At 37.8% G+C, this 16,359-nt stretch overlaps 1 protein-coding gene across 2 annotated transcripts in view; it reads left to right on the top strand.

Moving 5' to 3' along the window:
• SRBD1 (S1 RNA binding domain 1) overlaps window positions 1–16,359 on the top strand; it is a 134,604-nt gene that overhangs the window by 73,841 nt on the left and 44,404 nt on the right. For both annotated transcript variants that reach the window (XM_065631093.1, XM_065631094.1), the window contains exon 18: window positions 7,573–7,655. In XM_065631093.1, the coding sequence (XP_065487165.1) occupies window positions 7,573–7,655 (83 nt within the window). The remainder of the gene's footprint in view (window positions 1–7,572; window positions 7,656–16,359) is intronic.

A 16,359-nucleotide genomic window follows, 5' to 3' on the forward strand; every position in this document is an offset into this window, starting at 1 on the left:
TAGACAAGAATCTAACATTTTCCAACCTGTGGAAACCTCATGGCATGTGTGAGAGATGGTGTAAAATCATTAATGTCCTGCTCATCGGCACTTTATTTCCTCTGAAGCTGTAGAGTGTAGCAGTAGGCTGGAGTAGAGGGATTAGATCTTCTGTAATCTGCAAGATCAAAACCTGCTTAGATTCCCCTAGGCTTCTGCCTTGTTACAGAATTAAAGCATGAGATTATTTTGAGCCAGGTGAAAGCTCTTCTGTCTGGCTGGTTTCGATCAGTATTTTCACTCTGCTGAGAGAGTTGTGTGTGTAGCTTTTAACTGAGCATCATTCTCTGTGCACATGTTAATGTCTGCAACTGATATCTAATCTTTGCGTGCTTTGTGGAAAGCTGTAACATTCAACTTGCCTTCCTCTCATTTACCTATTTCTTGTATCCCAGACGTATCTGAATTCAGCAGATGGACTTGGCCTTTTATTTACAGAGCATCACTTTTCTGCGCTTCTGAGCAAACTGCAAATACCTGTCCAGTTCTGTGTAAAGGCAATCTCCAGAAGCAGAGCACTAGTCCAGGCTCTGGTAAAGCCAGCTTCCCTTAGCATAAAAGAGTAACGAAAACGATTTCCTTCTCTCCCTCTGGATGTGACTCTGTGTGTGTGTGTGTTTTCCTTAGAATTCTTTGTCGCCTCTTTGAAGTGTGGAGCCAGAGGAGCGAGTACAAGGATGCTCTTCAATTTGAGGAGTTTGGGGTTGTTTATAATATAGCAGTATGATGCGTTTACTCACCAAAGCTGCTTTTCTTACTGTAGGCATAGGAAAGGACCTTCTGGTCTCTTATGAAAGGTTAATTTTTGTTGTGGATCTAAATGAATAAATCTTGTAAGTACAAAACTTCAAGTAATTTTTTACTTTTAGTACAGTAACCAGTGGCATGGCGATGCAGTTAAAATTAGTACCAGCGGTCTGATTGTGAAAAGCATACTGACGATGTCTACCTTTTAGGCTGAGTAGATGGGGAAAGCTTTTTCTGAATTTATACTATCCTGTAAGCCTAACTCATTTCTGTGACAGAAAAATCACATCAGGCTTCAATTAAATGACTATATGTCTCCCATCTCACCTTGGATTAAAAAAAAAGTGCTACCATCCTTTGAGACAGAAATCACTAATACTTGAGAAAAGTGTTTTTGAGAGCATTTCTAAGAGAAAATATTGACTTTAAAAAGCTGCATTGTAACATTCACTTACTGAGGTTTTCTCTTGAAATGTATTTTTTACTTCCTTTTTGTATTGAAGCCATCTATTTTAAAGATTTTTGTAGTAAATAAATAGAACATTGTCATTCATTATTTCATTAATCTTAGGCAAATAACAGATTATCAGTTTTATGGAGTTAAAAGTAAACTAAAATGTAACCTTTTTAAAACAAAAACCTGCTCACTTGCCACAGAAGAATTTTGGATGAAATGCAGCTGTTGAGCAGTTGCTTAAAATAAATTGCATACTTTAAACCCACCAAGAAGATATATGAGGATTCAAAACTGTGTCACAATTCCTGACCTACTGAGAAAGAATGCTTAATGAAAAGACTACTGTACGTTTCACTGTATCCTTTGCAAGGAGGGTGAAATTCAGGTCAACAGGATAGAAAGCTTCCAGGACTCAGGAAACCTGAACAATCGATCACTGAGTAAACATTATTGCAGATACTTATGGAGAGTAATTGATCTTGAACGCAATAATAGGCTTTATAAAAGGATTTAAATAAGTTGTAATGATTCCATATCTACCCTGGTACAATAGATTGACAGTAATTACATATGCATTTGTGAATGACTCTCCGATTACATTAATATATAATTCTTTTATTTCATTGACACTGAAGTTTCAACCCAGACTTTTGAGGTGCTAAGGTTAATTTAAAATAGGGGGGATGGGTTACTTGGATGCTATAGCAGCTTGTCTCAGCAAGAATGAAATACTGAGGTTTTATAAGAAAAATACAGAATGTTCTCGTTTGTGACAAAATTGAGGTTGAACTAATCATAGACTAATAGCTTGCGGTTGCTGTGTATTTTTTTGTAAAACTATCCACTGCCTTCACATCTGGAAGCTTCACATTGTTTCAAAACACAAACAAATGCTCCCACACAAATGAGGTAGCTAAACTCACAGTTATTGACTGGGACATGTTTTTTATCCTTATATAAAGACCTGTATGTTTAAAGGAAGGAATGCCAGCATCTTGGACCTCTGGACAGAAATGTTTTTCTGCTTGCAGTGGCAAGTGACATTTGAATACCACTGCAACTGAGAGAAATTGGAATATTTTTTTCTTCTTCCACCCATAATCATTCCTGGCAGTCTCTCGCGCTGCATTTGGCAGAACTCTGTATGTTCATTTTTACTCTTTCTCTATCTGCAGCCATTAAGCTTTTGCTTTATGGAGCGGCTCTTACATAGAGCAATGCAAAAGGAGAACATTTTAATACGCGATTGTCTGAACACAGAAGTTGGCAAGCTGCCCCTGAAGCAGGCACAATACTTGAAACTATTTATAATAAAATTTATTATGTAGTTGACAAGATTTCTAGCTGCTCTTTTGGTGTGTACATACGATTTGGGAAGTAATGATTGCTTTAGATCTATTCCATTACTGGTGGGAGGCAGGTAACCTAATTAAGAAGTTAGCACTAATTCTGGGCTTTTTTAGGACTGGCAGCTGATGTGGCCCTTGCATAGACACCATGTACAGAAATAGTTGGAAGGCTGCTCTATTGTTTTTTCCCCCACTGTTGAGAGTGAGCACTTTTTCAGTCTTTAGTCTGAAAATATTTAGCCTGAAAACTATTATCAGTATTCCGGAGTGGAAATTCTCCCCTTTTTTAATCCCTGTGAAAAATTGTATCACTTGCTGTAGAAAGTACTAGTAAAAATAAAATTACATGATGTGTATATGTGTGGAAAATAGTCTTAATTTTTAATTTGTCCATTTGGAATTAAGAGAGATTTGAGACAGAAGCAGCCAGATAGCGAAGTATGCTTGCAAGTTCGTGAGGGCACATCTGCTCATTAGCCATTAGGAAACAAAATCTTTTAATACAATTCTTTATTTTCCATGAAGATCAGAGACGGAGACTTACATGAGCTGTGCAAGCAGCTCTCATGGAGGCTTTTCGCCTCCTACACTGTCATTGTACTTCATTGCTGACAGGCAAAAATACTTAACTCTCTGGTGGGTTTGCCTTGTTAAATATCCAAAGTATGGAATGAATCGAGACCACCGAACAGTTAAAATGCTTTTTTTACAAAATGGCAGAAAATGTCTGAATGACAGGACAGGATTTCAGTAAATATGCTTTCTGGAACCTTCTTTATTTCTCGTTGCATTTAAAGGCGAGGTTCGTCTACATTAAAGGACCACCTAGGCCATCCTGTCCCCTCAAACATTAAAATTTTACGTGGATTTACTGCATGGCAGCACAATATGTTACTGTCATTCCAAGTATTGCAGTAATGTTTTGTTCTTAATTGACGACTTGAATCTTTGCATCTATCAGGTGTGTAATTGTTGTGGTGATTTTCTAGTAGAGGGCCATATCATCCTGATCTTAATACCCTGTTTAATATTGAACAGGGTTTGGGTTTTTTTCACATTTTACTTAAACTAGCATATTTTAAGAATGATATCTCAAATGTTTCATGTTAGACCCTTCTGATTACTTTTAGGAAATCTGATTTTCTGTTTTTGCCTCGCATGCCACCATATAATTTAGTTTGTATTTGCTTGAGGAAAACTGAAGCATACCTTAATAACTGTAGAAGTGAGAATGCATTACCTGTTGTCAGTCTAAAAACGCACAGTTTCTAGCCATTTCTACAATGTACTTTAAGCATTAAAACAAATAGTTTTAGATAATACCTCTATTAGTGTAAAATAGTTTCATATAAAAATCCTTTTGAAATGTATTTATTTAATTTTTAAGGGGAAAATGTCAGGTTTTGCCGCCTCTGTCTGGTCCCTGGTAGCAGACGTTGCACTTCTGCAGGGCCCTCATGGTTTCAGTAATAACTCTGCTGGTATTGTAAAAGTTGGGCCATGCAGCTCAAATCAGCAGAACACTGTGTCATTGCCCCCTAAAAACATCTGTTGCAGCATCCTAGTAGCATAACAAAGTGGGTTTGCCTGTACAAGAGACAGTATATGCCGATCTTGACTGAATTTGTGCCTAGAGAGAATGTGGACAACTCTCATCTTTCCGCTGTTGTGCTCTTTCATTTTGAATTTGGAAAGTTCTGGAGTAAAATTGCAGCTTTAGTGAGAATCCAGCAGGTCAGCTATCTTGCTGGCGTGGCATTAGGAGCTGCATCCCTTAAATCGTGTAACTGCCTGTTAGTTGATCTTCACGCTTCGATATTGTAATATTAGGCCTGGTCCAGGAAAGCACTTAAATGTCTGTGTAACTTTATGCATGTGAATAGTTTTGCTGGTTCCAGTGGGAATACCGACATGCATCTGTGCTGAAGTGCTTTGCTGGATCAGGTCCTACGCCTCCGCTGGAAGCCTCCGAGGGATATGACAGCATTGTCAACCTCGCTATTATGACAAGAAGAGTCTAAATTTTACTTCTAATTGAAGGTTCCCATGAGAAGGTTGTGCTTGGAACATTCCTGTATCAACCTATCCATGTAGTTGTCTATTTTTAAAAGATGTAACGAAAGGACATGTGGACAGTAAGAGATATATGGACAGTGAGAGATATTTGCTTTCAGCTTATCTAAAATGTAAGTTGTGAAATGGGTTTTGCCATTAGGTGGAACTAAACGGAAATTCTCCAAAGCATTGTATTGCTATTGAACAAGTTGAGTTTAAGAAAGCTTGATGAAAGACAAGTTTAGTACCTATACATAGAGATAAATACATTCAGAAGAAATACATAGTTTTAAATGTTTCCAGGTTTGGATCAGTCCTTCCATTGGTGTTTTGATCTACTTTTGTTTGTGAGGTGACTGGTGATACGTACCACTAGTGTTTCAAAGTAATTAATACAGATGATTGTTGTAGGCAGGCATTTCTGTAGTAAGCAATAACCAATGTACTTACACAGGTTATCCCTTTGTGATTTCTTTTTTTTTTTTTTTTTTTTTTTTTTTAACAAGAAGGCTTATGTGATGGCCTTTGAATTCAGAACTTCTCTGTCAGGGAGGCAGGCATATCAGATGTCACCCGCACAGTGCTTTCTGAGCCTAGCTTGCAAACTGCCATTGTCAGCGTGTGTTTAAATGGATAATCATGGATATGAAGTCTTGCATGACCGAGCAGTGAACTTCATGTTAACTATACATTTAGCAGTGCAGATCTTTAAAAGTGAAATCTCAACTGCTCTATTTGATTGATAAATTTGCACCTGTGGTTTGAGAAGCCTACATAGCTAATAAATAAGCGTTAGGTCTATCTACTATTTTGGCTTCAAGTATCAATGTTTAGTCGAGTCCCTTTCCAAAATGCTATGAAGTCTTTAACACCCTGCAGTAGTGGCTGTTGCTGTTTAAATTAGGGCTGCAAAGATGATTAAGGAACTGAAGCACCTTTCATACAAAGAGAAACCGAGAGAGCTGGGAGTGTTCAGCCTGGAGAAGAGGAGGCTTGGGAGGATCTTATGAAGGTGTGTAGATGGGAGGGAGTGAAGAAGAGAGCCAGACTCTTCTCAGTAGTGCCCACTGTCAGGACAAGAGGTAATGGGCACAAATTGAAATGCAAGAAACTACATCTGACCACAGGAAAACATGTATTTACTGTCAGGCTGTTCAAACGCTGGAATGGATTGTCCAGACAGGTTGTGGAGTCTCCATCCATGGATATATTCCAAACCTAACTAGTTGGACATGATCTTAGGCAACCTGCTCTAGCCGACCCTGCTTCAGCAGTGGAGTTGGACAAGATGACATCTGTCCTCAAGTGGTCTGTCCAATCTAAACAATGCTGTGATTCTGTAAAGGTGCTGACATTTATGCGTGTATCTATCTCATATGAATATGGTAATCATGTTTGTGATTTTATACATATATGTGTGTACAAAGTCAGCCGTTGACCACTGTAAATAGTTCTAATTTTCATGTTTAAACTTCATGTATGTATTGTTGACCAAACCACCATGCATATACGAGTTTACTCTTGACTCCTGTCTAGTCTTCCTCTGATCCTCTCTTGTTTTTCTTAAAAATGAATTTGAATGTAAAGTAAATTTTAGGAAACGTGTCTTGGAATGACAAGTGCCAGCTGTGGGGGTGCTTTTGGAGACAACTTATAAAGGATCACAGCTTTCTTCAGTGACACCCCGTTTCTCTCATACTTACTCACAAATGCATGTGGTAGGAAAAGCAGCCTTAGCAGTAAGACCTGGCCTTGGTTTTTTTGTTGATTTCCTTTTTTTTAATTGTTGTGGGTTGTTTGGGGTGGTTTTTTTTGGTTGGGTTTAGTTTTCCTTTTGTGTTGTGGTTTTTTTGTTTGTTTGTTTTTGAAAGACACTTTGTCCCTTTTTTGGAAAGACCTTTGCAGTACTTCCAGACACACCTGTTCTTCATCAGTGTTTCCTTCACTGGAAGGGTAGAATGTGTGTTCTAAGAGCTCCTAAATCAACCAGCCTGTCCCTACTTTATTCAGGAGAAAAAAAGTTTATAAATGCAATGCTGGTAGAGTGGAACTCTTCTAGCTCAGTACACGTGAGACAGAGCACTGTTGCAAATACTGACCAAAACTCAATGTCTGCACAATTCGACCAAGGTTGAGAATTTACAAATTGACATTTTGCAAATAAGTATTTGTTCTGTGATGTGAGTAAGGAAAGGATTTATCAATAAATATAAGCTTCAAAAATTCAGACTTGATTCAGCATTTGGATTTAGAAGACCACAGATTCTTCCAACGTGCTCTTAATGACACCAGAAATGTTAGAAATGGCGCTTTTTTTTTTTCTAAGCATGGTTATAATGATGGCAGATTGCAGACAAATGTGTTTTGGTATGCAGTTTAGATTAGTAAAGTCCGAGAACCATTTTCAAAGTGAACACTGAATTTTATGGTTGACTTATATAAATATATAATACATAAGTACATAATATATACCTTGGGAAATACTATATTAGGTAAGTCTGTGAACAGTCATTTCACTTCTAAATGTTTGTTTATTTCTACATATCTATGATTTAAAGTTAAAGGATATTTCAGAGTTAAATTTTAAATGCTACGTATTAGTGTGGATACAAGGCAGAAATGAAGTGTATGCAGTTATATTTGTTAACTCTGTAGCCTGAAAAAAAAATTTAATGTCTTGATTACAGTCTGAAGTCTCCTTGGGTCTTTGCTTGAAGTATTCAATCAAAAAGTTTGATTAATATACATTTTATGTCATGTGTCTAACAGTGAAAAAGGATTTTGCTATATTATAGATTATTTCCAGGTTTAAAAAAAAAAAAGGAGAGATTAAATATGTAGAAGACTTTAAAAAATAGCAAAAGCAATTACATGATTCCAATTTTCAGATAAAATCCATAGTTGTTTTCTAATTCTATTTTTCAGTTTCCATAGCTAGACGCGTCCAAGACCCATTAGCTGAGCTAGTGAAAATTGAGCCCAAACACATAGGAGTTGGAATGTATCAGGTAAGATAATACGTATCATTTCATCTAAGTAATCTGTCATGATAGAGAGAAACACCAAAGTGCTGCTTCGTAATTGTCAGCTAGTTACGTCTCCTTTAAAAGACATTTGTAGAGCGGATAGAATGGTAGTAAATACTTAAAAGTCATAGACTGCCTCTTTTTTTAATCTCTACTTTTAACGATTGTGATTGAGGCTCTGAAATGGCTGTAGCCAGATTTATAGCCTATTAAAACCATCAAATCAGACAGGTAACCTGATCTGTAAAGCTTTCTCTTTTTTTCTTTTTTTTTTTTTTGTATTGTTACAGCAATGGGGTTTTAGCTCTTTGTGTAAAATACAATGAGATATTGATCCTCCATTTAGAAGCCGTTAATTTGTACTATTATGTGCATTCCTTCTTAGAAGTTTGTAATAAAAGCATTTGTTTTGAAGTTTTTCATTTACTACAGCTGAATTGGAACATGTTTGACAATTCTTATTTTTATACATTTTTGTAGGTTATTTCTGAGAAGTAACTTTTACCTTTTAAGTGTCTTTACAAAGTGAGTGGTATTGAGAAGTGGTACATAAGTTATTGTCATTTTATGGCGTATTGGCATCCATTCAGGAAAGCATTTATGCATGTGCTTAAGTCCCACCAAATAGAGAAGTAAAAAAAATGGAAACTTCAGCATGTGCTTTTCTCTATATTTTTGAAACTATAGAATGTGACTAAATCTGAAAGGCTGGAACAGAAGTCAGAACAGAAAGCATAGAACAGTCTGGATCTGTACTTTCAGGTTAGCACAGAAGAAAGTGGGATAGAATACAATTAGTGGCATAGAATCCTTTACTGCCACTGCTAAAGCTGGTATGACAAAGAAAGGTGCTATGAAAAATGTCGAAGAAGTGTATATCCTATTTTGTTTTTCAGCAAACTGAGGTCAACAGTTTAGTTAAGGTAGTGCTCAGTACTTGTATTCCCACAGACTGCAAAATGTACTCATGTTGCTTGCTAACTGCAAAACTTATCAGTAAAACTAACTTATATAATTAATCTTTCAATATGAACTATACCATAGTTCTTGAGGAAAATCAGTTTGAAGGGCTGAAATACTGTAGATTTCTTTATTTTCACCAAAAATTTGCTTTAATGATGACAGCTACAAAGCAGGGGGTGGTCATCTGGCAAAAAAGAAGCTTCAATCTGAAGCATACTTTGTTTCCTTACTTCACGAAGAACTGTTGGTTGCTTTTTTTAAAACAAAAATTTTAAAAAGTCAATTCCAAAATGGGTTATTTTACTATTTGAAGTATACTGTGAACTTGTAAGTATTAGGAACTTGCATTGTGGTGGCTAGAGGGTATTCATTTAGATGCATGCTATCTGCTGCAGCCCACATGCACATTGTACAAACATGCATCCAAAGCAAAAAGGCACTGACCTGGTTGTGGTTGTATGGTTTTGGGAGCATGCTGTTGTCAGACGAATGTTGCAATGAACATATTGCAGCAGTTCACCACTGCCTCAGTGACTGAGGCTGGCATCATCTACCTTGCACTGAAACAGACCTGGGTAAGTACCGCATTCTTGGCCCTTTCAGGGGAGCTTCTTCATCCACTAGACCTATTTTTACAAGTAAACAGCGAACTATATTATTTGTTCATGTCCAAATTGGTTATATGAAAAGTTTTGGAGAAATAATTCCTAAAAGCCTGGTGAAGGTAGACCTCAAAAATTGTTCTTTACCAACTATCTTTTTTTTTTTTTTTAAGTTTTGTCGTGGTTTGCTTAAATCCTCTGAGAGAGAGAGACCTCCTGTCAGATTCTTCACCACAGGAGCTATAAGGTGCTTGTTCAAAGATACAGACATTTCTGAGGTATTAGAGTTTCAAATGACGCTACTGAAAGCAAATTCGCCAACTCAGAACCTCTGCTGCCTTCTGGGGGTGAGCGCTGTCTCATGGCAGGGGAGGGGAAGGGAGGACAAGAGGAATTCAGCTGTTGAGGTTGATCTTCCTTCAGAGAGAGCAGTCACTTGCTGGCATCTCAGAGGGCAGGCACGGGAAAAGCTGTGGTGTCGTGCAGGGAATCCCAGAGTAATAGCCGATGTCAGCCTTCAGATAAGGAGCATATCAGGTACAGGATTTTATATTATCCCAGCCAATCTGAAAAAATTTGTTATACTTTAATTTATAACCCATTTGCTAGCCGCAGCTTTTTATTAAGTTCTGAGATGAAATATGCAATGTGTAGTCAAGATCAACACTGTAACAAGCTTCTTACAGAGGAAGTTACTTTCTTGGCCCCCTGTAACTATAAACCTAGCATTTAGGTATTACCTCTCCTTTCTTAACCACCTTGAAGTGGATATTTAGGAATCTGACAAATCCAGGTTTTGGCATTTTTGTCCTGAAGGACAGACAGTGATGAGTCCTGCACCCAGCGCCTGCTTCTTCAGGCTGAAGCTGTGTGCTGCCGCCCCTGTCTGTGGAAGCCATATAATAGCACAAACAGGATGGTGGTTTCTTGAGGGATGCTTGCATGCTCATTGTGTGGTGATCAAAGTGTGAGCTCCACAAAGGAGCAGTCCTGCCTTTTCTGCTACTCCTGCCCAAGTGCACTGGTCTTTTTTCTGGTGCTGCTGATGGCTACATGATGTCCCAGGGTGGCATAAGGCAGGAGCAGCAATGCATAGCTTGGGGAAGGAGTTATCCCCTTGGGCAGGAGCTGCTGCTGCTGTCAGCGATGACACTAGTGCTACAGGAAGATGAAGTGGCCATGTGCTGCTCAAATATGAGCTTTCTCAGTCTGTGGAGTGTGTGGCCCGTCAAGAGGACTGACTGAAGTGGCTGCGTCTTCTGTAGTCTCTGCTTCCATGGGATTTTGGATTGCTCCACCTGGCCTCTTGGTACTTCATGTGCATGTTTGTGAGAATATTGGTGTTTTCTGGTTTTTCTAGTGCAAGTTTTCCAAGCAAAACCGCTCATTTGGGTATGGATACTCTGGGTATGGAAATTCAAGTTTATGGGTAGCAGGAGATATCTGGAAATTGAGGAGGAACAAGATTGAAACTTGTACTTGACCACCTGCTTTTATTCTCATTTCAAGTTATGATTCTGAGTTTGTGCACTACCAAGAAAATCAGGTTTGTCAGAGAAAAATAAACAGGACCGAAATCTAACAGGTATTTCCTTAAACTAAGAGAAGCACAACCTAATTTATTAGGGCTTCTCTCAGACCAAAATTCCAGTTGCCTAAAAGTCCTTTTCATCTTTAATCGTTTTCTCATTAGGAAAATTGTTTGTTCCTCCTGGACAGGAACCTAGCCAAAATAATTTATCACCTTCAGCCCATATTACTATGATTTCTTCTCTAGTTGAACATGAAAGTGATGCCCAGATTCTGCTCGATACAGAATGTATTTGCCTTGCCACCTCTCCATGCTACTTCAAAGCTAAATTCCAGTTTGGGAAGAAGTAGCTAGTGGCTCAAGTCTTTATTACAGTGCAAACTAAATTTTGCCTGATGAATCGCCGCTACAGTTGTAATGATCTTGAGAGATGTAGATAAGAGCCAAGAGCAAAGCTGCTTCACAAATTGTGGACTTCTATATTCCATCGCGTTTCTGAATGAACTCACTGGGATCTGGAAGACAGGGACGTGTGGGACAGTATTTCACAGTGCTCTTAGCTCTGCTCCTCAGTAAAGGAAATTTAAACCCCTCCTGTGAACCTGTAGGCTCCTGGAAAGAGACTGTTGTTGCAGAATTTTTTTGCTTTGTGCTGTAAGGAATTGCTTGCTTTGAAATTTGTGGAAAAAGGAGAGGAACACTCAAGAGTTTTAAAGTATACAAAGGGATAGGGTGTGATGTTTCTACCTATAAAATTTTGTGGAGGGCAGGCAAAAAAACCAGTGTCTTGTCAGTAGGGAAAAGGTGTGTATTTTTTTTTTTTTAAAGTGAATATGTTTATGCTTAATGCAGGATTTTTATCACCCAGTGACTTACAGAATCCTTACTTATCGTGTAGTAGTGGTAAAACATTAGTTCTGTGAGGAAAGCAGGTGAAAAACATGTGGGTTTTGCCCAACATCATTTTTAGGGTAAACTAAGTGCTTTTCATTTTAAAAAGTAAAGCCCTGTGAATCAAGCCATCTGACATCCATGGGAGCAAAGTCTTTGCAGACAGCTTTGTCAGGGAGACCTAATCACCCTCTAATGTTTTTTGGATGCTTCCCCTCAACCTTCATGCCCCCCTTCTCCTGGAAATGAGGTGGGTGTGCAAAGCTTAAGATTCATTTCCAGATAAGATATACCTCTGGCAAGTTTGTGCAATTTAATCTTCAGCAGCAGTTTTGCTGGCTGCCAGGGATGGTTTATGTCCTGTAACTTGGCAGTGTCTCTCTGATTATGTCTACCTGAAGAGAAATCAACTGTCCTGTCAGCAAAGCACAATAAACTTTCACTAGTCTATTATGGCTGGTTAAAACAAAACAAAGGGGTGTAGAAAGAAGGTAACAGTTGTGTTATTAATGATTTTAGCTAGTACACCATATATATTTGCTGGCATCTCCCAGAAAATGTGCTGGCTTGGCGAGGTGCCATGCTGCGCCTTTAAGGCAATGAAAGCAAATGCGTGCGTATTTACAAAGAGCGCAGGGGCAAAGCGGTGTCACTGCATCTGCTCGTCACTCGTGATGCTGCCCATGGACTGCATCTCCTTGCACTGCTGTCACCAAAAATGCACTGTTAGACAGCATTTGAAAACTTGTCAGAGATGTGCCTTTGTAAGCAACCTGAACTGCAGGTAAATTTTAGACATTGCTGCTAATAATCCCCCTCTTGTACCGCTGCTGTTTATTATTAGAGAGTTTATATCTGCGTATGCAGGGTTTTATAGAGCTGCTGAGGTTTTAGCAAAAGTAAGGAAGCTTCAGAAGAAATGTTGTTATATACTGATGTGGGATGATCTAAGGGTGTTGATAGGAAGCAGCTGCTGGACAGATTTGCCCTCCCTTGTCAGTTTGTTTCCAATTGCATAATTACCAACTCTCTTGGCAGAAGTTTGTTACCAAGTTTTTTTGTTGCCCTGTGACAGCAACAGACTTGGTGCAAGCTCTCTCATGTGATTTGTGCTCTAATTGGACTAAAATTATACGTGTTAGTGTTCACGAAAAATAGGTGTAAAGGTTACTTCCAGACTACCACAAAAGCGGCAGGTGGGAACTCCTGAGCAGAATTGCCCAGGCACAGGTTACCCTTTGTGCAAGAGAGTTTAATATTTGTTTGATTTTTTTTTTTTTTTTTTTTTTTTTTGTGGACGTACTTGGGCAGAGCTCATTCAAACGCAGGTGAGCTGAGTTATGATGCAGCCGGGTGGATTTAAACCCTTGCGAGACGCTGTTCTGGTGTGGCAGCCGAGTGGCCAGAGGAGCAAAGAGGGAGTTGCGAGGCTGGGATCCTGCAAATCGGCTCGATACGGCTGCTCGCTACATTTGGAAATGCTTGGTTGACTGAAAGCTGAAAGAGGATGATAAAGTCTGTCTTTTCAAAAGTATTCTGATTGAACAGCTTCTGAAATGTGTGAGATGCTGTTGAGCTTCCTGTTTATATTTCAAGTATTTAATAACTTTAAGCAAAAATACACAATTTGAGCAATGAAAAATAGTTCAGCTGCTTTCAGCTAGGTTTCATTGAGATTTTAATAACTTGAGTTCTTTGCATTTTTGAAACATTCGTAAAAATACTACAGTAAAAACCAGCCAGAGAGCCACAGATTACTCTTGGCATTACTTATAGCCATGATGTGATATTTGTGTTCATAGAACTTGCGTTTTGGGCTCAGACACTCATATTTTATGTAAAGTAAGTTAATCTTTAAGGCTCTGTATTATGAATCTAGTCAGATTTTAACGTAAATATTATAATGATAAAATTGATTAACCTGTGACCATAATAAAAGCATTTCTTTAGTGTCCAAAGTCAGGTAAAAGTGGCAGTGGGCATGTGAATCACTTGCCTTGAATGTATGTGTGGGGTCAATTTAAACATCATGAATGTAAATATTATTTGTTAGTGGAATTCCGTAGTCACTGCTTGCAGTGCAGCAGTCATGTGTTGCATCTGTTGTTTTGGTTTCATGAATTAACAGTATTCATTTGGATCACAAGGAAAAATACTAATATTATTGTACTTTTGAGTGATTCTGCGTGAGTTCATAGCACAGCAGCTGTTGACTTGATATGCAAAAATCTGGAATTGGCAATAAATTCATACTCACCTTCAGCAGAAGACCATAAGTGGCAATTAGAATTCTGATGATATTTTAAACCCATACATGGTTTGTTAACATGTATGGTTCTAGTCGAAGATATCATCTCAAATAATAACTTGATATGTTTCACAGTGCAAGACAAAATAATTATTCTTACTTAGACTGAACAAACATCGAATTATGAAATGCTGCAAGAACTTTCATAGGTTCGCTTGAGCTGTGGTTTTATATTTCTCAGTAACTGTTTACTCTAAAATGTGAGTAACCAATAAAAATCCTACATTTTATGTTTAAGTTGTGGCGCGGTGTTAGTGTACGTATTTGTTTAAATGCTGGATCTGCGATCAATTTTTTCCTCTCTTTCTTACCATAAAATGAACTGAAATTACTGTAAGATGAATTTAAATTGCTGTTGTTCTTCCTCATAATAATCCTGTGACAGGTTATGTCATTCAGTAGTTATCAACAAAAATTGTAGTCTCTTTTCAATGAGAGAATATAACATGCAAGATCTCTGATGCTTTGTAATTTGTTGCTTTTTAGATTTTTATCTTACTAATAACACTTTTTCTAACAAACAGTTCTGAAAAAAACATTTTAGAAACTAAAATCATGATTCGGTAGACAGTGATTAATATCTGTGACCTTTATTTTTGGATCAGGAACATAAATATACACTTTTTTCTGTGTCAGTCATTGTCTAAGATTTCATCTTTCTTCTGCTTTCCATTACATACCATGAATTATATGAAATTAATTTAATCGCTACTCCAAACAGAAATTAAATGTGCCCTAATCCAGAGTTACGTTGTTTGCTTTTACAACTGTAAGTCATAAGTAATTAATTTTCCTTGGAAAATTAATTCACTTACCATTCCCAGTAGCATCATATGTTGACACAGGGTTATAGATAGTTTAATATTTTTGTTCAGCATGTTGGCCTCAACTTTGGAAGACCTTAAAGCAAAATAAATTCAAATTTACTCAACTGTATATAATTCAGGGTTATTTAAAGTGAATGTTGTCTTTATTGCTGTCAACCAGCTGACAATGATGATTTCTGAAATTATATGCAGTCTTCCAAAAACCTAAAGTCTACGGAGAGATGTGAGATTTAATTTTTAAAAAAGAATTGTTTAATGTCAGACATTTGAATAACATGGCCACTGGAATGCCATCAGTAGTAGAAAAATTTAGCTCCTCAGAGAACATAACTATATATTACAAAGCCTTGGATTAGGGGCAATTTTTTTCAACATGCCTCTTGTTGCTTGAGAGGCCAGTACGTGATCCGTTATTCCTGTTGCACTCAGAAATTTCAAAGTTGACTTAATTTGGAACATTGTTTTGTTTCCTATATTGTCGTGTCCAGGAGGGCAGCTCGTTGCTGGCGTGGGTGGCCCGAGTGTCCCTCAGCACGGGCACTGAGCGGTGTGGGCCCGAAGCCTTCCGGAACGAGAGAGGCAGCTTTTAATTCTAATCTTTCAAGTTTGCCATGAGGAGCTGCTGCTTTTTTTTTTTTCTTTTTTTCTTTTCTTTTTTTTTTTAAAAATTCTGCACAGCTCCATAAAACATGGTGTTTATTACTTTGGTTTATTTTTATTTATTTAAGTCTCCCGGGTGAAACTCCAGTGACGGCAGTGTTGCAGTTCAAACAAGCAAGGCTCATTTTATAAATGTCCCTTTGTGGGTTGGTGGCTGCATTTTGCCTGAATACAGGGGGTCGGTGTCAGTGGCGTTTAATTTAGAATTTTGGGGGTGGAAAGTAGAAATTGACATTTAATTCCAGTGTAAAGTTACTGCTAGATCAGGCATAAAAATATTATTGCATTAGCAATCACAGGAAGAAAATAAACTATGAGTGCATTGACAATATACAGTGGTATGGCAGACTTGTGTAAAATAGAGCAGTAGATGAAAGAAAATCCTTTTTCAGATGCTTTCTTCGCAACACATTTTTATTAAGTAGAGGGTGTACAGAAGAGTATTCTACTAATAGAATTAGATCCTACTAATAGTGCCAGCAAAAATAAATTCATCTGTTCGCGGCAAAATTGTATATAGAGGAATATTATCACACATCTCTTATGCGTACGTGTGTATATGCAACATCAATGAATGTGTTTACAGAGATCTCCATTAAATTCTCTGTTACTTTCAAATTCAATTATTTTGAGCTTCCTGGTTCTACATAAGGCACTTAATGCCATTGTGTGTGTCTTTTAACATAACAGGTCTCAGTAGATATTGCTACCTGTTCCATTATTATGGCTTAATTACTTTCAAAAGGCTTCACAATGATATTTGAAAATACAAAATCACCTGCAAACAAAATGTCAGTCTGATGAACTGAGTTTGGCCCCATACTTCTTGACAGTCCCATACGTTACAAAAGCGGCATCCTACCTACTCCACCAGGCTGTTTGTGTCTTCCTTAACTGGGCTGGC

The sequence above is a fragment of the Caloenas nicobarica genome, chromosome 3, assembly GCF_036013445.1.
Source record: "Caloenas nicobarica isolate bCalNic1 chromosome 3, bCalNic1.hap1, whole genome shotgun sequence".
NCBI lineage: Eukaryota > Metazoa > Chordata > Aves > Columbiformes > Columbidae > Caloenas > Caloenas nicobarica.